Source organism: Diabrotica undecimpunctata, chromosome 7, assembly GCF_040954645.1.
Source record: "Diabrotica undecimpunctata isolate CICGRU chromosome 7, icDiaUnde3, whole genome shotgun sequence".
Classification (NCBI taxonomy): Eukaryota; Metazoa; Arthropoda; class Insecta; order Coleoptera; family Chrysomelidae; genus Diabrotica; species Diabrotica undecimpunctata.
In genome coordinates, this window is record NC_092809.1 from 144,770,101 (window position 1) to 144,793,468 (window position 23,368).

At 33.6% G+C, this 23,368-nt stretch overlaps 2 protein-coding genes across 2 annotated transcripts in view; both read right to left on the minus strand.

The window, feature by feature from the left end:
• Positions 1-103: 103 nt before the first annotated feature.
• On the minus strand, positions 104-5,881 carry LOC140445978 (uncharacterized). The gene is made up of 3 exons (XM_072538452.1): positions 5,662-5,881; positions 5,133-5,478; positions 104-302 (listed from the first exon to the last, which is right to left on the minus strand). The coding sequence occupies exons 1-3, from the start codon at positions 5,729-5,731 to the stop codon at positions 119-121; spliced, it is 600 nt and encodes a 199-aa protein (XP_072394553.1). The 5' UTR covers positions 5,732-5,881; the 3' UTR covers positions 104-118.
• Positions 5,882-13,878: 7,997 nt separating this feature from the next.
• Positions 13,879-23,368, minus strand: part of LOC140445979 (uncharacterized) — a 61,783-nt gene continuing 52,293 nt past the window's right edge. The window contains exon 12 of the mRNA XM_072538453.1: positions 13,879-20,632. Within this exon, the coding sequence (XP_072394554.1) occupies positions 20,275-20,632 (358 nt within the window). The 3' untranslated portion in view covers positions 13,879-20,274. The remainder of the gene's footprint in view (positions 20,633-23,368) is intronic.

Here is a 23,368-nt window from a genome sequence, read left to right on the forward strand (position 1 = left end):
TTGAAGAAAATATACAATAATGCATTCCCTTCAGCATTCTTACGTGTGATCCCAATAATAATCCAGCGTAGTTGATGTAGTATAAATTTATAAATAATTAAAACAATTTTTAGAACATTTAATTGGATTTATCAATGATTTTACAATAATAACAATATTTATTTTGATGAGATATAGCTCTGGCAGATGCGTAGGCTTTTGCATATCCACCGTCAGATTGTGCTTCAGCCACAGCTGATGCCCTTGATCCTTCTAGTTCCTCCTCCGTTTGCCTTTTGATACTCTTGTCTTCAGGTTTTCCACTAAAAGCCAAATAAAAACTTATATTCTTAGAATACCTAACAATAAAACACTGAAAACTTTTGTTTTCAACACTATCACAAAATTTATTATAAATTGTTATCACTACAACTGTTTCACCAGTGCCTTTCTCAAGTGATCTATTTCGGCACTCTGCCGAAACAAACAGCTGAAGTGATAATATATTATAATAAATTTTGTGGAAGTATTAAAAACAAAAGTTTTCAGTGTTTTAATTTTAAATAAAATGAATTTCCATCAAGTAACCGTCGAATCCATGACATACTTGGATATATTTTTAAAAATAATCAAAAAATGTTTTTGATTTTGGCGATCAATGACCTTGGATCGCAAGTTCCAAAAAAGGTAAATTTTCCTTTGAAGATGAAAGCCGATAGGAAAGACTAGTTTCTGTGTCCACCTCCGTAAATATCGATGTTAATAATCATAATAATCATATAATAATAATATCGATGATAACCGTAGACATCGGTTAGTGATCCGTGTAGTAGTGTTTGGGGACTCGGGAGACTGAGACCTCGAAAGCCCTGAAGAAGACATCGACGAGGATGTCGAAAGCTCGGCCCAATAATAATCGACGCGGTTCAATCAGGAAGACTGTTGAGATTATTTTTGGAGTGGAAAAAATCAATGAAGTCATTTGCCTATTTGAAAAATAAGCATATTAATAAACAATTTAGTAAAATGTAAAAGGGAAATTCCCAGTGGTTTGTTATATACCTACTATAGTTTATAAAAGCTTACAATGAAATAAAAATTTCTTTTTGTAAAATGGTAAATAATGTTATTAAAATTTTTTAAAATTATCCAAAATGGATTAATAAATTTTTAGAACGTTTTCGATCTTATCAGATCATTATCACTGAAAAACCTAAAAGTATGAGCACTTAAAAATGAAAACAAAAGGGTAAAAATTTGACTGTTAATGTGTTAAAATTTGAAAATGTGGTTATTAGGGAAAGTGGGGGCCCATTGATACACTGGGAACATTGATACAGTGATTCTAACTCAAACATCATAATACAAAGTATTGCTTACTTGTTACCGTATGTAGCGCTACTGATAATATAACGACCAAGAAAGTTTCCCCTTTCCCCTCGCGCCAGTAAGTAATTAGCTCTCAAAGTGATAGCACGTGTTTTGGTATAAATAAAGTATAAATTTGAATAGTGTTTTTAAAGGCGTCATTTTATAAGTTATATTCAATTGTTTGCGTCGTAATCATTACCAACTGGTAAGTATGTTTGTATATTACGCAATAGCAGGCTATTTAGATCATTATATAAATAGCTTTGGATATTTTTTCTAATTTGAAGAAAGTATGCATGTGGGGAGCATTATTTATTTTTATTTTTGTTTCAGGAAACATGGTGAGAAATTATCAAAGAACAACCAATAGAGCAAATCTGGATGAAAACGCTATAGCTTCTGCAATTAGAGCGGTAATTGAACAAAAAGATATCTAGTAGAAAAGCTGCTAATACATATATAATTTAAAACCTGCTACATTACAGCACAGGCTTGAAAAAAATAGACTGCAAATTCCAAAACAGTACTTAGTTTTTTTTGAAATATTGTTCAAAGTAAGTTTTTACCGTAGATCAAGAACAGAAATTAAATGAATATGTAGTTATCCGCAGCAAGGTGGATTATGGTCTCACTCTTTACCAACTTAAAAGTTTAGCTTACGAGTATGCCAAACAAGTGAAATGCAAATATCCTTCTAAATGGGACGAAACAAAAGTATTATGGCAGGACTGGATTTCAGGTTTCCGTAAAAGAAATGTGAACATAACGTTAAGAAAACCTGAAAACACCAGTCTCGCACGGTCAGTAGGATTTAACAAAACCTCAGTTGCAGAATTCTTTAAAAATTATGAGTGTGTCCTTACTAAATACTCATTCACACCAGATCGTATAATTAATATTGACAAAACAGGTGTTACCACCGTAATGACTACGTCCAAAATTTTAGCCGAGAAAACACAAAAACAAGTCGGACAAATCGCTTCTGCTGAGAGGGGTGAGCTGGTTACTTTCTGTGGTATAGTATCAGCTATTGGGAATACTGTACCCCCTATATTTATTTTTCCACGAGTTCATTATAAACCTCACTTCAAAAATGGTGCTCTTGATGGAAGCTTAGGCCTCGCTACGAAAACTGGTTGGATGAATTGTGAGTTATACCTGAAAGCACTACGACATATCCAAAAACATACTTGCTGTTTAAGAGAAAATCCGATATTGCTGCTTTGTGATAACCACGAATCGCATATATCAATTGAAGCTGTCGATTACTCCAGGGCGAATGGCATAGTTTATTTATCGTTTCCTCGCACAAGTTACAACCACTTGATGTGGGGGTATTTGGTCCCTTTAAAAGCAAGTTAAAAGTTGCCTTTAACGATTGGCATACTGGCCACCCAGGTAAAGCCTTAACCATTTATGAGATACCTAGTCTTGCTAAACTAGCATATTTTGAAGCATTTACGGGAAAGAACATTACTAGTGGATTTATGAAACCAGGCATTCACCTTTAAACAAACTTGTTTTTTCTGATGAGGATTTTGCTCCTTGCAACATTTATGCTTCCGATGTAATATCAACAGACCCAAACGTTTTGGAAAATCCTTCTGTTTCCACAGAGTTCCCAGTTGCTCAACCCGGGCCTAGCACAGCAACGCAATCACCTTCAGAAGATAATCCATCGTCATTTGGGAGTCCTGGGAGTGTAAGACTTTATCCAAAAAAAAAAAACAAAATCGCAAAACAACGAAAAGAAAAGGAACGTGGTAAATCACGTATTTACACTGACACTCCCGAGAAGGAACGACTTTTAGAACTACACAATACCAAATAAGGACAGATGCAGATTGAAGAACAAAGACGCCGTGCCAAAGAATTAAGAACTGCTAGGAATATTGTAGCTCTTGCTGATTCTAGTAACATCCCAAAGAAAATTGCTAAAATAAAAAAAATTGAAAGTGATAGTTCTACAAGTTGTTCTGAAGAATTCGAGGCGATGGATTTATCATCGGATTTTTCAGAGTTATCAAATGATGATAGTCCTGCTGATTTGCTCCAACCATTCCCAGAAAATATAAAAATGAAGCTGACTTTTTAGTAATAACATTTAAAAAAAAGAAATCAGTTGTGCACTATGTGGGCAAAGTCTTGGCCAAACATGATAGCTTGGAGTATCATATATCTTATCTAAGGAAGAAACCGGGATCGTGAAATTTTATTTTTCCTGATGTGAATGATGAAGCTTCAGTCAATTTTTCAGAATTTGTCTATAATTACCGATGCCTAATGTTACTGCAGGGACGAATCGAACAGCTTATTTCTCAACACTCTCGCTTCGTACATCATTCAGTAAAATAGTATGTTACTACTTTATTAACATTTGTTTATCTTTGATTTGCTAATAAATTGCATTATATGAAATATTATTTTTTATTCATTTATAACAGTCTATTAATCTACTCCTAGCTGTACAAAACTGCCTCATGAGTTGAATCATTGTACCCCGTATGTGAGGCACTTTGATGCATTGACTACGTTTAAGAATTACACAAATATCTTTTTTTGAACATTTCTCTATTTTAAAGATGTTATATTAAAAATAAGTTAGTTATTACTGCATTCTACGAAAAAATTACATTTTATACTCATTAAATTCAGAAAAAATTAGTAGTAGGAGAAAACTGTATCAATGGGCCCCCACTTCCCCTACTTACGCCTGTATAGTAGCTAGAACTAGTCACATGATGAGGTCAGATGACCCTTAAATTACATAATTTAAGTAACTAACATTATAATTATTAAGACACTAGGTCGATGATAAAGGACTACATTTTTTAAGGGAACGTACAACTCGGTTCGGAAAAGGAAACTTTTTGCCCTGAGAGGTAACAACCACACAGATAGAAGGAACTAAGCAATAAAGTGATCCCATACTACAACTCAGTTAATTATTTTGGCATACACTTGGATGTTCGTTTAAAATGGAAAGAACATATTAAAAAAAAAAGAAAAGAAAGAACTTGACCTCAAACTCAAAAAAATATATTGGCTTGGACGTAAATCTAAATTGTCAATATACATATAACAAATCCTAAAGCCCGTCTGGGTGTATAGCAGTGGCGCACCCAGGGGGGGTTTTGGGGGGTTAAACCCCCCCCCCAGGACCCTATTCCGACACTGATTCTCACACATTTTAAGGACTCAAAATGGAGATAACATCATAAAAAAAATTTCGGTGACCAATCAAAACCCCCCCAAGAGGCAAATTCTAGGTGCGCTACTGGTGTATAGCATACAACTCTGGGAATGTGCAGACAAAAGAAATATAGTTATTGTCCAAAGATTTCAAAGCAAAGTCCTGAGATGCATAGTGGTTGCACCATGGTTCTATAGGAATGATGATCTTCACAGAGAGCTGAAGATGCCCAGTCAAAAAATAAAACAAAAGGTTTGTAAAAAAGCACGCAGAGAGACTCCACCTTCATATTAACGAGGAAGTGCTGCAGCTTCTTGACTATTATTCAACCAACAGAAGGGTTAAGAGAAGGAAGCCGTGTGGTCTAGTGCAATAGTGTAGTTCTAATGCAATAATTTGTGAAGTTTTTGTTCCAAAAATAACTAAGGTATACCATTGGGAAAAATAACTAACTGATTTAGTTTGTAAGAAATATCAGACAAAAACTGTAGGTAAGTCAATCACGACAAATAATAATACCTATTCAATAATAAAAAAAATAATGGACGCATAATGAAAAGAAATAAGAAAAATTACATAAACTCTTTACCTTGCTTGGGAAGTTTTTTCCAAATCTGTCTGTTTGGCTTGTTCATCTTGTGATTTCGGATGATTTTGGGTAGAAGTATCTTCCGGTTTTTCATCTATTTTCGGCTTTCGTTCGTCGTTACATTCTACAATATTGTGGCACCAAGGATAGGGGCTAGGTGGTGGTATTCTCCTGAATCTAGCGTTTCCTAATTCAGTATCTCTCGTGACTCTTGGTTTACCAGGAGCGCCGTCTAAAGGTGGTATATCATGAGGGTGAAAATCTGGTGGTGGAGGGTCACATATTAATCGATAGTAACAGCCGGGGCGTAATGCCATACGAGCTTGAACATGGTGAGACAGTGGATCTGAAAAAAATGAACGCACTCTATATTGTCAACAACGAACTATTTGTACAACGAAGAATCGGATAAAATTATAGTCTTTCTATATACCATTTATAGTTTTTTAATTTGATAACTGGTCAAACATATTAATTTGTAAAGAAATACAGGAAACAAATTATAGTAAACCATATAAATAGTTCTTACCTACAGCTCCTTTAAGTTTATACGCAGAAGCTAGGATTACAACACTAAGAAGAATGAAAAATACCTTCATATTGACTACTGAATATTTTTTCAAGGTTTTGACGCTTTTATACAACAACTATTGATATTTTTAGTCAAGCGCATTCTTGTAATTCTTAATTATACAAAATTTCCTCGGCAAAGGTGCTAATAGAAGCACACACGTTTCGTATAGATTCATTTACATAATTCGTTGTTATTGTTAACAGTTTTATTCTTACTGGTTTTTATTTTAATAGTACATGATTGAGTTGATAAATAATTGAATTTGTTACTTCTTTATAGGGTGACACACGATGTTTGTTTTCAATACAAAAGTACTCCAAAGTTTGGCGGGATCGTCATGCAATAAATCTGGATTTTCAGGGCTAATCATTCTAGAACTACTGCTTTGTGGAGGTTTGGGAGTATGTCAGGTTTTGCGGGTGTTGCGTACTTAAGAGACTGAATACACATTTTTAGTCAACGACGTTTATAGACGGCTCAATTTCACTTTAGTCGTAATATACAAATTAAGAAGAGAGAACATGGCAGCAAAGACAGCCAAGATTGTGTTGCCGCTGCGCTGACGACCCACTTTTTCGCAGTCTGCGCAATCACAATGGGCCCATATCTCACACATTACTTTTTGTTGTTTTATTCAATACATGTGATTTAAATTTTTTTATCTTGTTTATGTGTAATTATTTTAATTGAATATTTTTATTACTTTTGTATATTTTTTATATATTTTTATTGCTTTTGTATCTCTTGTACTATTTTTTATCCTGTTTATATAAATACTTTTATTGTATATTTTTATTATTTTTGTAATTCTTGTATTGACACCATTCACTTTAATTGGAGTCATTTAAATCGTATATTTGTTTTGTCAACCGATTCTTGTGAATAAACATATTTCTATTTTATTCTATTCTATTCTATTCTATTCTTTTTGGAAATTTATTTATACAGCAAGCACCCTGACTCCACTCTTCTGACAATCAGAGTACCATACTAGTTTTTTACTCCATAAAATTGATTATATTGGAACTCATACCCATAGGAGGTTGAATCTTTGGCTTATTTATTCTGTCTCTACAACTTCTCCCTAGAAATTCCATCTTTATTGTCCCGACAAAAAGTTTTTTATTGATATATTTTAACTGTCTATTCTTCTTCTTATTGTGCCGTCTTCTAACGAAGGATGACGATCACTTCTTTAAACGCTTTACTATCTTTTGCAACGTGAAATATCTGTTCAACGCTGAAGATAGTCCAATCTCTGATAATCCTCAGCCAAGATTTCTTCTTTCTTTCCAAGCCTTTTCTTACCTCTACTTCCATGATGGCAAGAATGGCAAAAATACTGCATAACACAGAATTAGATGTCGAAAACGTGAGAATCATTGCCAATCTATACCGATATCAGAAAGCCATAATACGAATAGACCAACAAAAATCAAAAGAAATACCTATAAATCGTGGAGTAGGGCCTGCGTAGCGCAAGTGGTAGGATGCTTGCCTCGCATGCCGGTGGTCCGGAGTTCGAATCCTACCGCCGGCAAGAACAACTAGACATTTTTAAAAATGTCTATAGGCCCCAGGTCGACTCAGCCTGAATAAAATGAGTACCTTGGGTAAAACCAGGGGTAATAATAGGCGGTTGAAGCGTAGCACTGGCCATCTTACCTTCCTTGTACACCGTAGATATAGCAGACTACCCTGCTATACTCCCAAAGCCGCGAAGCGGTATAAAACGGGAGACTATTATATTATTAAATCGTGGAGTAAGACAAGGATGTGTGCTTTCCCCTTTACTTTTTAATATGTATTCAGAAGAATTATTTAAAGAGGCATTAGAAGACATAAATGAAGGCATATTTATTAACGGAGCACTTCTAAATAATCTTAGATACGCAGATGACACAATACTCCTTGCGGACAGCAGAGAAGGACTACAGATCTTGGTTGATCGCATTACCCAATACTGCGAGAGGTATGGAATGGCACTGAATACAAATAAAACAAAAATCATGGTAGTAAGTTAGAACAAGATTGAGGAAGATAGTGTTTATGCTAAAGGAAAACTTTTAGGCAGGGTGCACCATCAGTACTTAGGTTGCGAACTAAATGAAGAATGGGATAGAAGTACAGAAATAAAACGGCGTATTGAGATAGCTAGAAGTGCTTTTAATGAGATGAAAGCAATATTATGCAATGGAAAACTCAACATCGAAATTAGAACTAGAATATTGAAATGCTACGTGTTCTCTGTCCTGTTGTATGGAGTTGAGGCCTGCACAATTACAGAGGCGACAGAGCAAAAACTCATTAACTTTGAAATGTGGTGTTATCGAAGAACGTGGAAAATATCTTGGACACAACACATAACAAATGCGGAAACGCTACGAAAAATGAAAAAAGATAAAGAAATACTCAACACTATAAAGCAAAAGAAAAATGAGCTACTTTGGTCATATACTAAGAAACGAGAAATACTAATTGATGCGGCTAATCATACAAGGAAAGGTGGAAAGCAAAAGAGGACCGGGGAGAAGACGCACGTCCTGGCTGAAGAATCTAAGGCAATGGAATGGGAAAACGTCAATAAAACTTTTCAGAACGGCTACAGATAGAGTCAAATATGCTATGATGATCGCCAATGTCTTTAGGGATGGGGCACGTTAAGAAGAAAAAAGACTTGCATGATGACGCGCAGAAGAGAGTATTTTATCATTTCGAAGTAAGTGGCCCAGATACGATGTTTTTTATTATTTTAATTGTGTTCATAAGCTTTCTGTCATGTCCAACTCGTCTGAACACTTTTTCGTTTAAGACTTTTGCAGCTCAAGGAATTTTTAGAATACGTCTATATAGCCATTTAGAATGCCTCTAATTTTTTTAAGGATTGGGCTTTCAGAGTCCAAGCTTCTACCCCATATAGCAGTTGTGACCATACATAACCATCGACGAACCATACTCAATTTATTATTTGTAAACATTGACTTGTATTTTATAAATTCTTTTTGAGCTATTTCAATTCTGACCTTTATCTCCTCATTTTGATCTAACTGTGAGTTTATAATTGCTCCGAGATATTTATACTTCGACCCTCTCTAAAGGTTTACCCTCCAATACCAGATGTATGTTGTCAACAGGGCTTTTCGAGATCACAATGTATTTGATTTTATCCATATTCATTGTTAGTCCCATCTTTTTACTTTATCTGTTAATAATTTCTATAAGAATTTGTAAATGTTCTATATTTTCTGCCATGATTGCGGTATCGTCTGCAAATCTTTTGTTATTAATGATGCTCCTTCCAATCATTACACCTTCAGTTCTTTCCCATAGTGCCTCCTGAAATATTTGTTGGGAGTACACATTAAATAATTGTAGCGACAGTACACGTCCCTGTCTGACTCCTCTTTGAATTTCTACTGGTTTGTCTCACTATCTTTCACCCTTACGACCGCTGTTTAACTGTAGTATATATTTTTGATTAAAATAATATCCTTGGGATCTATGTGTATGTGTTTCAATGCATCTATGAGTTTACCATGTTAAACTCTGTCAAACGCTTTTTGAAAATCTATATAACATATGAATTAGTTTTTATTATATTCCCTGCATTTTTGTAATAGTGCGGTTATTTCGTACAATGCCTTTCTTGTTCCCATTCCACCTCTAAATCCAAACTGTATGTTGTCTAATTGTTCTTCACATTTTTTATATATACGCTGTTGAATAAATTTGAGTAGTATTTTTCAAGTGTCGCTCATTAGGCTAATTAATCGGTATTCATCGCAAAATTTAGGATTATTCTTCTTGGGTAAGGGTAAAAAGATAGATTTTAACCATTTTTCAGGAATTTGACCGTCGTTGTATATTTTATTATATAATGTAGTTAGACAATCAATATTTTCGTCATTCAGTAGTTTTGGTATATCTACTGAAATTTCATCAGAACCTGTCGCTTTACCGCTTTTTGAGTTTTTAATTGTCTATTATTAACATTGTGTTGGTACAATCAGTAATGGTCATGGAGAAAACTGTTGAACAAATTGTAGACCACCTGGTACGTTATTACGAAACAGTTGACAAATATTTGCGCTTAGCAATTTTAGAAAAAGAATAAATTAATTCACTATTTCTTAAAAGAAGGATTCACGGGTGATATTATTATATTAATATATGACAAAGAACTCTATTTATCTTTATAATCATAAACAATTTTTCTAGTAATTTATTAATTTAACAAGTCGATGTATGTACTAATTTTTTTATTTTTAAATTAATACAAGATATTTTTTTGTACAAAAAGCTTTGGATTTTTTTCCTTTAACTTTCCATTTATTTACAATATAAAATTTAATGGCAATAAATAAATAGAGGGATTTTGAAGGGATTAATGGGGTAGATTACATCTCAAACAGCCTTTTTTAGTCAAATGTCAACCTAGGCTTCAGTGTAAGATAACCAACGAGACTATCACAACCGAGTTATATGTTATTCCACATATCCTTGAAAGTAAAGAGAATCTACAATTTAAATTAATCTAAATTAACTATCTTCTTCTTCTTCACGTGCCATATCAGACTTACCCGATTTTGTCGATCAACATTGGCTTCTCGATCGTCTGCCACATGGAATAATTGTCCAGCATTGCCTTTACTATGCAGTTAATATTCCTAGTATATTATAGCGTTTTCTTAACACTTAGACTGCCACTAAAAACTAAGCATATATGTATGCATAACTATGCATAACTTCATCAATAGTTGGTGCAATAAAACGTCTTGCATGTTGGCCAACAGGTGTTTTATCAGCTCTTAATTCAATTTTGTGATTATGAGATGGCATCAGATCCAGTGCAGTTTTAAACAACATAATCAATTGATTGTGCTCATGAAATAAAGTTTGTAATTGTTCTACAATAGACCTCTTTAGTAAATTGTTATGTGAACAATGCATATCAATTTCTTGTGGTGAATTGCCCATGAAATAAATTTGCAGGAATTTGTAATTGCTGTCTGACATTGGTAACAGTGAACCTGCTCTATGATATATTTGGCCTTGTATCTGTAAATTAAAAAAAAATGATTTGACCAAATATAAATAATATTTGTTCCTAAAAAGTATATCTGTCTCCTAATTTGAATCACCAAATAATAATTGATATGATTAGGTATGTCAATATGTAATAATTAGTTGTAACTAATATCCATCAGATCATCTACAAGTTATAAAAACGCTAATAGAAAAATGTACAGAGTATAACAATCATATCTTTCTTATATTCGTAGATTATGAAAAGGCGTTTGATACTATAGATCATCATAAAATGCTTCGAGCATTGGGTGACTGCCGCATTGACTAACGATATATCGCATTGATTAAAAGTATTTACGAAACGGGTACAGCTTGTGTCCGCCTTCATTAAGATACCAAGAAGTTTCGAATAGAACGTGGAATTAGACAGGGTGATACTATCTCCCCTAAATTGTTTACAGCTGTTCTTGAATATATGTTCAAGCAAATGGAACGAGATGATAACATGGGAAATAATATAAATGGGGAAGATCTGAACCACCTAAGATTTGCCGATGACATCGTTTTAATATCTGATAAGAGTTGATAAACCTACAAAAATGCTGCACACGCTCTATAAAGTGTCAAAAACAATTGGTCTTAAAATTAACACCTCAAAGACAAAATTTATGACCAATTGAATAACATTTTCAAGTCTGTTATCCCAGTTTGTTTAAAAAGAAAGGTTTTTAACCAGTGCGTTTTACCGGTTCTTACATATGGTGCAGAAACACTGACTCTGACAAAAAGAACAATAGATAAAATAAGAGTTACACAACGCGCTATGGGAAGATCAATATTAGGTATTACCATCCAAGATAAAGTACCAAACCTAAAAATAAGAAGAAGAACAGGAGTTCACAGATGTAGTTGAAAAAATAGCCATGGCTAAATGGGCTTGGGCCGGACATGTTGCCAGATTAACGGATGATAGATGGACCAGAAAGGTTCTGGAATAGCGACCAATGCAAGAGGCATATCGAAGCAGAGGACGACCACCGACTAGATGGACGGATGATATCAAGCGCATCACCACAAACTGGATGCAAGAAGCACAAGATAGAAATAGGTGGAAAATTTTACGGGAGGCCTACGTTCAGCAGTGGACAAATATATTCTAATTGCTGATGAATATCCATCATCAAAATAATTATATTGTGTTTCAAAATAATAAAAGTGTTCCTAATACTGAATCACCAATAATATTATGGCTAATGTTTCTTGGGGATTAGGGAACTGAAGGTTAATGATACATCTTTACTTAGTTAACAGGAAACTTTGTTCACTACAATAATAATGATTAACTGCTATAAATATATATAACATACCTTAAAAGTTGGCATGAAATTTTCCCGAACTACGTTTGTTGTCCCAAATGACGTCATTTGAAGGCAATTGTTATATTGTTGGATATTTGACAAAAGTGTATGGAATCTGGTCCTATTCCTGAAACCAATGAGTACAATGGTTCTGGTGGTGGATCCAATGGGATCAATTTCACTTTCCTATTTGCGCAAATAAATCCATTGGCTTCATTTTTGTATTTCAATGCCTTACAATGACAGCAAACCAAGTTCATAGATCCAATAGTAACACATTGGTAGTTACTGTAGTCAATTGACAAATCGTAATTGAAAGCAGCTCGATTCAAACTTGCGCGATTATTAGTTGATTATCTCGATCTCGCTTCCTGCGTTCGTGATATACGAATTCTTTCACGTTCATTTCGGTCGTCACGTTCTTGTGCAGTATGATTAGATCGGTAATTAGTTTGGTTTGTAGTATTTCGGGTTCTTCTACCTAAATTACTTCGTCTTATAGGAGGCATATCGAATATACTTAATAATTATTAATGACAGGTATTAAAACACTTTGCACAAAACACGATATAAAACAATCAATCAAAAATAAATCGAAGAAAACTGGAGAATTTGTTTCGTTTATCAAGTTGACAAAAGAAAACTGAGTAGATAAGGTAACAGAAAATCCAAGAAAAACAACACGTGTGTGTACACCAATTTACACTGGCAAATTGACAGGTTGTTGTTGTCTGTGAAATCTCTACTTTGTCTGTGAAAGAGAATATAAGCAAAGAGGATATAACACTACGTTTTAGTTTTTTTTTAACTTTTTTTAATTTGATATGACTTGGAGTCAAGTCCTTTAAGTCAAAACAATGTTGTATGTGTATAGAATATATTAAACTAATAATAAATTAATTATTAAAGATAATAAACGCTTTTTAACGCGGTTTGTTTGACAGATGCAACGACGTGAAAACTGATGCAATTTATGTCGCGTTCCGAAACTAAAACAAAAGAAAGAATATTGCGAGGCCAATCAAATCGATAGCTCCTAAATTTTTTGACTTTCCAATTTGGTAGGGTTCACGATATTATCACTTTTGTGTGAACGCATTAGATCCTCTAACGCGAATACGCACACACACGAACACGCACACACATACATTTGATTGAATTTGAACTTTGTGCAGCGACAATAAAGCGTAAATTGACTCTTCGACGTTAAGAACACACCTACATTGTTTAGACAACAGTGAGTTCTTGTAATTTAATATAAACTTTATTGAATAGCAATAAAGTTCAAATTGACTCTACATTTAGTTAGAAAATATTCGTATGAGAAAAAGAAAAGGGCTGTTTTAGGGTTTTCCCGGAAATTATTCGAATTTTTTTCGCAGTAAAAACCATCCTTAGACTTCAAGGAACATTTTAAAAAAAGAATTGTTAAAATTGGTCCATGCGTTGTTGAGTTATGTGCTTACCAACACATTTTGCGATTCATTTTTATATTATAGATATGACAAAAATTAGAACTTAGAATACAAAACCTGTATTGTCTTTCAGAATACAGGCCCTTTTATCATAAGAATAATATTTTGGATATTGAGAGTTTTTTGCTATAAAATAACCCAAATATAAGTTCAAAAATAGTATTAAATGGTTTTCGATGGACATAAGATAATAATTATTACGGTTAGTAGTTCCTGTTTGTATTATGTAAAGTAAGAAAAATAGAAAAATAGAAGGAATGTTTATTGTCTACTATGAAACCAAAAGCTTTAATAAAACACTACAATGATTTATAGACTTTATTCAGTTCTGTAAAACAGTTAAAATAATACTTAAAACAAATATAATAACTTACGACAACAAAACACTTATAAAAATACAAAATAATAACATCGTAAAATGTGTTAGGACTTCAGTAAAATATGTACACGTACTATTTCATAAAAAAATATTTGAAAATATTTCTAGCAATAAAACATGTTTTCTTAGTTGTATAGTTCATATTAAGTTCATTATTGTTACTGACATTGTATATCTGTAAAAATTGAATATGATTTCTTATAAAGTTCACAAATTATTACTTTTCTTTTAGTACTACGCTACTTAGAACGACACAGCGAGGGAGACAGAGATAAAACATAACCTCAAACTCATTTTCTGAAGTTAGCTGCAGAACACGCCTTCTCTTTGAGGTTATATTGATTTTGAACAAACAATATGACCTTGACTAGTTGTTTAGCAATTTTTTTGTTATTTTCTATGAATCATAAGAGAAAATGAGATCTTGTACATAATTCACAGAACAATTTTTTACTGTCCCATAGAAAAATCCTTGATTGTCCTATAAAAAACTTGTATTTTACTCACTAGATTGAGAGTTTGTTGTTACAAAATGAACCAGATACATGTACGGAAAAAGTTTTAAATAGTTTTCAATGGCGAAAGGATATTAATTCTAACGATTTGTCGATGTGGTGTGGAAATTTCCACATTTTAGAGCTACCAACCTACGGAAATCAACGACACCAACCAAACAAAATATAAGTTCTTCATCCCATTTAGCAATTTAATGCAAATAAATAATAAATAAAAATTGAATATTGTAAAATTGGGGTAAAATTAATAACAAATTGTGTGATAAGAAAGATCACTTACATTATGATATTAAATATAAAAAAGAGATTGCAAATACAAGAACATTCATTTATACTGTTCAGATAATGATAAAAGTATTTAATTTTGTAGCAAAAAATTCTCCAAATACCAATTTCCGAAGTGGAAATGCAAACGTCAAAATAAACATTTTAAACTAAAATTGTGGTTAATTCCCAATATAAACAGTAAATGATTTTAAAATGTCCCAAGAAAACAGCTTCAGAACAATATCTTGAGAGTATTTAACGCAACATGTCAAGAAGCATATCAAAAATAGTTTATGAAAGCAAAGGCCCACACAGGCTATAAGTTGTGTACAAAATATCATCCATCTCTATACCCCTCTAATTTTTTAACTCTCGTTCATTCAAACTTCGCTTTGAGATTTTTATCCTCCCTTAATATTTACATTAAATGAATAAGTGTACAAAATAAATAATACACGTCCAGAACGTTTTAAAAACATTCTAAACGAAAAGATTTTTTCTGTCAATTAAGTTTTCAATTCCTTTAAATTTTTTTATATGTTTGCTAAAATTATTCCGCATAAATAGAAACTATACATGTATATAATGTTAAAAATGTATCTGGTAAGATTTACTGCAAAGTTCACACTTCGATTTGAAATTGTGCTGTGATTGCCCCTTTTGCCTTTTCGTTTCCTCCTGCTTCATATGTAGGTTCAAAAATACCTGACTCTTGCTGCTTGAAATAATTTTTATTAGTTCCAGTACGGTGTGGAAGGTTCAAGCCGCAAAATATCATAAACGACAAAGTGTTTACTAGATGTAGATATAGTATTATTATAATCAAAACTATGCAGTGAATTGCGATTATAGAAAAGACGTAATGTGTTATATTTTATTATAGAGATGAAATATTTTTCTTTTCAAGCGTTTGTTATGTTTTATCGCCTATTTTGTCACTTCTGCTGTCCGCAATTTTCAACTTTATTTAGTTTTCTACACAGTTATGTTAATGGTTTATGCATTCTCCTGCATTGCACAATGCTATCTTCTACTGTTTCACTTAATCTCATATTTATTTTACATCTACATTCGCTTCCAAATTTCACATTCACCTTTCTTATCCATATTTTACAGTACATGCGAAATTTACGATTAAGTTTTCGCAAATTTCACACAACTTGAAGGTGTGCTGTGAAATACGGTCAAGAACTATGGATGTAAAATATATATTTGAAGTATAGATATGGAATATGGGCGCGAAATATAGATTAAGCTATAAAGCCTTTTTCATTCAATAAAAAAAGCATTCAATGATTTGCTATTAGAGAACAAACATAACGTCTTTTATCCTATTATAGAGATGAAATATTCTTTTCTGGCGTTTGTTGCGTTTTGTCGCCTTTCTTGTCACATCTGTCCTCAATTTTCAACCATATATTTAGTTATCTACACAATTAACTTATTGGTTTGTGCATTCTCTTGCATTGCACTCTGCTCTCTTCTCTTTCATTTTTTTTTTCATATTTTACATTTACATTCTCTTCCAAATTTCACATCAACATTTCACAGCACACCCTCAAATTACGCAAATTTATGATTAATCTTTTGCTAATTTCACACAACTTGAAATACGGTCAAGAAATGTGGACGTGAAATGTGGATGTGAAATGTGGATGTGAAATGTGGATGTGAAATGTGGATGTGAAATCCTGATTTGAAGTGAATATGTGAAATATGAGCGCCATAAGATTATAGAACAAATATAACGTGTTTCCTACCATACTACCATACTTATCCTACCATACCCTATACTAACAGAGCTATTTAATAAATGTCTCCATAATAGCAAAATCCCTAAAGACTGGAACGAGAGTCTAGTAATACTCCTACAAAAAAAGGGGACAAATGTGACCTAAATAATTATAGACCTATATCGTTGCTCAGTCAAGTATACAAACCGTTTATAAGAATTATTAACAATCGGCTGACTTACAAAATGGATAATTACCAACCGGTTGAACAGGTTGGCTTCCGCAAAGGATATAGTACATCAGACCATCTGCTGACAACGAGAACATTGATAGAGAAGGCAAATGAGTACAACTAAACGTATTTCATGCCTTCTTAGACTATGAAAAGGCATTTGATAGTATCGAGATGTGGGTTATAGAACAATCTATTATTAATATTGTAGAATATATTCGAGATATAGGCAACTAATACATAATATATTCTTCCTCTTCTTTTTCAAGTTCCGCTTCTATCGGAGATTGGAAATCATTCTGGCAATTATAATTTTGTTGGTTACGCGACTGAATAGTTCAATTGAACTGCATCCAAACCATTCACGGAGATTGCGTAGCCACGAGATTTTACGCCTTCCTACGCTTCTTCTGCCTTTGATTTTACCCTGTATTATATTCCATAGTAGTTCGTATTTTTCACCTCTCATGATGTGCCCCAAGTATTCCAATTTCCTGATTTTTATGTTTTCCTAGTTGTTCGAGAACTTGTTCGTTTGTTTTGCGATCCATCCATGATATTTTCAAAATACGTCGGTAACACATTTCGAATGCTTCTAGGTTTTTAAGGTTGGATTTTTTAAGTGTCCAAGCTTCAACCCCATACAAAAGGGTAGAGAAAATATAACATCGAAGCATTCTTATTCGGAGCGATATATTGATATCGCGATTACAAAAACGTTTTCTCATTCTATTAAAAGTTGATCGTGCAATTTCAATGCGGCATCTTATTTCTTTTGTCCGATCGGTATCTTCTGTGATCCATGCTCCAAGGTATTGTACGAAGATATTTGTTCAATTTCTGTATTATTTAGTACTAGCTTAACTTTGATGTTTTGTGCTTTTGTAAATACCATGAACTTGGTTTTCTTCAAATTTATTTTTAGTCCATAATCGTTGCAATATATCTTTAGTTGTACAGCAAGGTGTTGCAGTTCTTCTAGTGTTCCTGCAAGAAGGACGGTGTCGTCAGCATATCTTATGTTATTAAGTGGCTCACCGTTTATTATAAGGCCCTCACTGACCTTGGCTAGCGCTAATTCTGAAATGGCTTCAGTGTATAAATTGAATAACAAGGGTGATAAAATACACCCTTGGCGGACCCCACGGCGAATCTGGATATCCTCGGTCAGTTCATTTTCAACTTTCACTTTTGCTGTTTGGTTCCAATAGATGTTACATATGATTCTAATGTCTCTACTGTCTATGTTTTTATTTAATAAAATTTCTTTAAGCCGATTATGCTGCACTCTGTCAAATGCCTTCTCAAAATCAATAAAACAGGCATATACTTCCTGATTTATATCTAAGCATCTCTGCGAAAGAACACTTACTGCAAACAGTGCATCTCGTGTCCCAGTCCTTTCCTAATTCCCATTTGTGTATTACTTATGCCTTCATGTAATTTATTATGTATTCTATTGTGAATAACTTTTAAAAACAATTTCAAGACATGACTCATTAAGGCTATGTGCGATGTTCATTGCACTCCTTTGCATTGGCTTTTTTGGGTAGCAGTATGAATGTTGATTGGAGCCATTCTTTAGGTATTATAAGTGTTCTATATATGGTATTGAATAGATCCAAAAGAAGATCAATTCGATAGGAACTTCATCAGGCCCGGGATATTTACCACCTTTAGCTTGTTTCATTGCATATTCAATTTCTTCTCGTATAATGTCAGGCCCAGTATAATCCTTAAATTCTTTTGGTGCTTCTGTTCTCTCTTTGTCATATAATATATATGAAAACGCAACTATGATAGTACAACTAGACGAAAATACAAATCCCATCCCCATCAAGAGAGGAATTAGACAAGACGACATCTTCAAAGCTTTTTAATCTAGCCCTAGAAGACTTCTTCAAAACTACAAATTGGTCAACAAATGACATCAACCGGTTGGCCAGAGATAACTAGACATGTAAGCTCCGACGTCACATAGGATTGGCCTGAGCAGTGCTTTGTAAATTAAACTATGTATTTAAATCGGATCCAGCCATATACCTCAAAAGAAAAATCGTTGACCAATGTGTGTTAGCTGTATTCACTTATGGAGTGGAAACATTAACACTCACAAAAAAGGTATTGAATAAGATTCGCGTGACTCAGAGGGCTATGGCCTTCAGAAGAAGCTCAGAGGCTTCTCTAAGAAGAAGAAGATGATGATGATTCTACCATAACGATGAAATATTTTTCTTTTCTGATTTTTGTTGTCTTTCGGCGCCTTTTTTGTCACGTCTATCTACAATTTTCAACTTTCCATTCAGTTTTCTAAAGTTATATTATTGGTTCATGCATGCTACTGCATTACACCCTCCTATGTGCATCTCTTTTACTTCCAAATTTCAAATTCACATTCCTTATCTATATTTCACAGCACACCTTCAAATGGAAGTGTAAAATTTGCAATCAAGCCTTTGCAAATTTCCCACAACTTATTGTGCTGTGAAATACTGTCAAGAACTGTGTATGTGAAATCTAAATTTGAAACTAAGATGTGAAATATGGACGTAAAATATGAGCACCATAGGAATATAGAACAAATATAACGTGTTTTATCCTATTAAAGAGATGAAATATCCTTCTTTTCTGGGTTTTCTCGATTTTTTTTGTCACTTCTATCTACAACTTTCAACTTAACATTTAATTTTCTACACAGTTATGTTACTGGCTCGTGTATACTCCTGAACTGCATCATGTTACCTTCTTCTTTCGTTCCATTTGTTTATTTAATGTAAAAATATATATCTGATCATTTGATTTATCATTTCAGTCAATGTTTGTCAAATGGTCACAACAGAACATACAATAAAAGGTATGTTATGAAATATAGATGTGAAATAAAATATTGATAGAAATATAGAAGCGAAATAGACGTGAAATACATACAAGTCCTTTATTTCACATACGTGAAACGTATGTGAACGTATTAAAAACTTGAAATGTAGATGTTAAATAGAAATCTGAAAATTTTTAGTGAAATATGAACGTGAAACACAAATTCTCGCTGAGCTATCGGGGTGACTGTATGTAAAATATGGTTGAGAAACTTGGAAGACAAATGTAGACGTGAAATCTAGATTTGGAGTATAGTATAGATGTGAAATATATATTGATCTAGAAATTCCTATTTCACCGTTTTCACTTTCCTGTTTTATATTATACAATTCTAGGTTTAGTAACACTCGAATCTAGCTGGTTTTAATCATTGCTTCATTTCAATCTGTTTTTGTCAAACGATTTAAGAAAAAACGTAAATATGAACTGAACAAATATAATCTTGACTAATTAAGTATTAATAATGTAAAACTTAAAAGAATTGAGAACTGTTAGCAGATAAGGCAATTCAGAAGACGCTTTTAACAATTCGTAATAAGTTTTTTAGTAAAAATATATGTTTCCATAAAACTGGATCATTTATAATATATATTATTATCAGTCAAAGATACTTCATAGTGTGGGAAAAATATCGTAGCTCTCGGACTACTCCGCTAGGCGTACAACATTGCCATTTTTCGCACTATTTCCGTTAATCTCACCACTTAATTCCCCTTTAACAATAATCTAGCTAAAACACTAGCGGTATCTTTCAATAAACTGTCAAATATTTCGTTCGTTATTTGATCTTTCACCAACAACTCGTCCTTTTGGTAGTTCGTAAATTGGGCTTCTTCTTGCTGACACTCCAATACCAAAATATCGTAGAGGTGGTCGCTCTTCTTCCGGTTCCATTTGATGTTGACGCTTTCCGTCTTCGGCGGTTTCTGGTAGCCGAAAATCTCCTTGAGCTGTTGTATCATGTGAAGTTTTAGGCTTTCTGTATCGAATGGTTTGACAGGCGAAAAGTCTGCTTTCTTGGGAACGCGCAACCAAGACGGCGAACGATCTTCTTCGAATTGACTGAAACAAAATAATACATATAATCAATGAAATATAAAAAAGTTATCTTTCAAAATTCTAATTGACTTTTTAAACTTATAAAAAGGTTTTAGATAACATGTATACATAGACTACTCACTAAGAGAAATTAGCAAATAAAAAGCACTTTTCGTGACACTATTTGATATAGGTGTCTAACAACTGCTTTTCATAAATTTGGTGATAATATTATGTAATAAACAAAATATTCAAAAGATTAAACGTCATTTTTTACTTATGGGCAATGCAAGATCGCTATTTGATTATTATTTATTTTTTTTATTTAGCGTATGGCATTCCGACGCATCTACAATATTACAATAAACATTACAATAAACGTTAAAATTGACTCGATATAAAAATACTTAAATCATGCCCAGTTTATAGGCAAATGTCGATATTGTTTATATAGTTAATCGACTCGATCGTCGGAAACAGGAAGTCTTGTGAACTGCCCTCGTAGGCGCGCTGGTGGCCCTCCTCCGTTATGTGCTTGACAGATTGGACCTCGCCGCAGCTGCATGAAGGTGATGGTAGCTTGCCCCATCTGTGCAACATATCTGCACATCGACCATGTTGTTCTGATGCGGTTAAGTGTGCACCAGGTCTTACGTGGTAGTTCAAGTCCAGGAGGTGTCTCTGTGATGTAAGGTATGGCTGTATTTGGTTGAGCTGCCGACCATTCATGGATCCATTTGGTGATCATGTTGAATCCTGTAGCTGCAGTTGATTCTGCAGTTTGTATTAGAGATTTTCTCGAGCGCAGTCGACTTTTGGTTGCATCTTCTATATAGTTATGAATCGGCAGCGCCATGTTGCTAAGGATCTTGTTATATTCTTTGGTAAGCAGATTGAGTCGGCGAAGATGTGGTGGTGGAATGTCGCTCAGCACTGGTAGCCAATGTGTTGGTGTGGTTTGATTACTCCAGCGATCATTCTCATGGTATTATTTAGCTGGACATCTATCTTTTTAACGTGAGCACTGTTGATCCTTATTGGCGCGCAGTATTCAGTTACGGAATAAACAAAAGCTAAGCCTGAAGACCTGAGTGTGGATGCCGATGCCCACCTTGTTGTGCCGCAGAGCTTCTGAATGATGTTATATCTGGTTTTTAGCTTCTCGGAAACTGTACTTAAATGTTCTCTAAAGCTTAACGTTCTGTCCAAGGGCACGTTTAGATATTTTGGATGTTTATCTTGGTTGAGTCGTGTGTTATCAAAGTGAACGTTAAGGGTTCTTGGCGCCAGATTGTTGTTTAGGTGGAAGCAGGTTACTTCGGTCTTGGAGGCATTGGGGGCGAAGTCTCCATTTTTAAAACTTTTGAAAAAAATGTTTGGAGAGGAATGGTTGACTTCTGATCCACGCCTTGGTTGGTACAGGAGTTTGATTTTTGATGAACCAACTACAGCAGCTGCTGGTGAGGAGCAGGAAGAAATGTGTGACTGCCTCGACGATGAACGGCTCCTCGACTGTGCCTTGCATATGTAAAAAACTGTTTGTTGCATTAACTACCTATTATGACAATGTTTATACAATTAAAGTCAGAAAACTGCAATATCTGGGACATGTCATGAGGGGCAAGCGTTATAACTTGTTGCAATTAATAATGCAAGGAAGAATACAGGGTAGAAGGAGTCGCGGAAGAAGACGCATCTCCTGGTTGAATAATTTAATAAAATAATAATAATAACTGCACTTCTGCTGACCTCTTTAAAGCAGCGGCGTCGAAAGTGCGAATTGCCATGATGGTTGCCAACCTTCTTAGAGGAGATGGCACGTGAAGAAGAAGAAGATGACAATGTTTGTCACTTAGTTAAGGCCTGTATTATTATTTTATAAAAATAAAACTTTATTCAGAAAAATATTGTTCCTTTACTTTATTACTTTATTTACACATAAATTAGCTTATGTACACAACATCCTACATGCAAAACGACTAATTTCCACTGAGTTCGTGCAAAAGGTCTTATTGCCAAAACAAAATCAATTTTTTAAACTATTTTTCAGCTACCCTAACTGAAATGAGTATTTTAATAGCATGCTTGGAACCAATACTATTGCATAACATTGATTAGAACTCATTATCCTTTTTCAGAGCAAAGTTACAAGTTTTTCGCCCTCCCTGAAAAATTACTTATTTGTGACTTAAGCTTGTTTGCATTTTACCTCCTTACATAAATATTTAAGTTGCTTATCATTTCATAACCTTTTCTACTAATAATAATAAGAGAAAAGTAAAATTTTGCAAAATAAATATTTATTTTAATTGTTTGAACAACTTACTCGGTTAAATAAACAATTCACAAATTAACTAAGTGCATTTTTATGATCTATGCCATGAGGTACCCCAAATTTAAAAAAAAAACATAAATTTTCGTTGATTAGAACAGGAGATATTGCTACTTTTATAAATTTGAATTTATAAATTCATTTTTTCGAAAATAGTAAATTTACTTCGTTTTTACACCCTACCATATCGTCATAGTTTTGGCACATCATGGACGGATCATTTTTAAAGGAATCGTTCTGAAACCTTTGTTGTCTAAAGCGGAACTCTTATCTTTCAAAGTTCTTTTTAAATTTCTTTTTGTTTATAAACATATTTTGTTCATTACATATTTTTATCACTAAATTCATGAAAAGCAGTTGTTAGTTACCTATATCAACGAGTGACCTGGAAAAATCGGTAGTTCCTGGTCTAACAGGAGCTAGATCAA

Excerpts from the sequence above, each read along its gene's own strand:
- LOC140445978 (XM_072538452.1), bottom strand. The coding sequence starts at position 5,731 with ATGAAGGTATTTTTCATTCTTCTTAGTGTTGTAATCCTAGCTTCTGCG. Across the intron at positions 5,479-5,661 it reads TAAACTTAAAGGAGCTGTAG|ATCCACTGTCTCACCATGTT; the intron begins GTAAGAACTATT and ends CATTTTTTTCAG. Across the intron at positions 303-5,132 it reads GAAAAAACTTCCCAAGCAAG|TGGAAAACCTGAAGACAAGA; the intron begins GTAAAGAGTTTA and ends TTTGGCTTTTAG.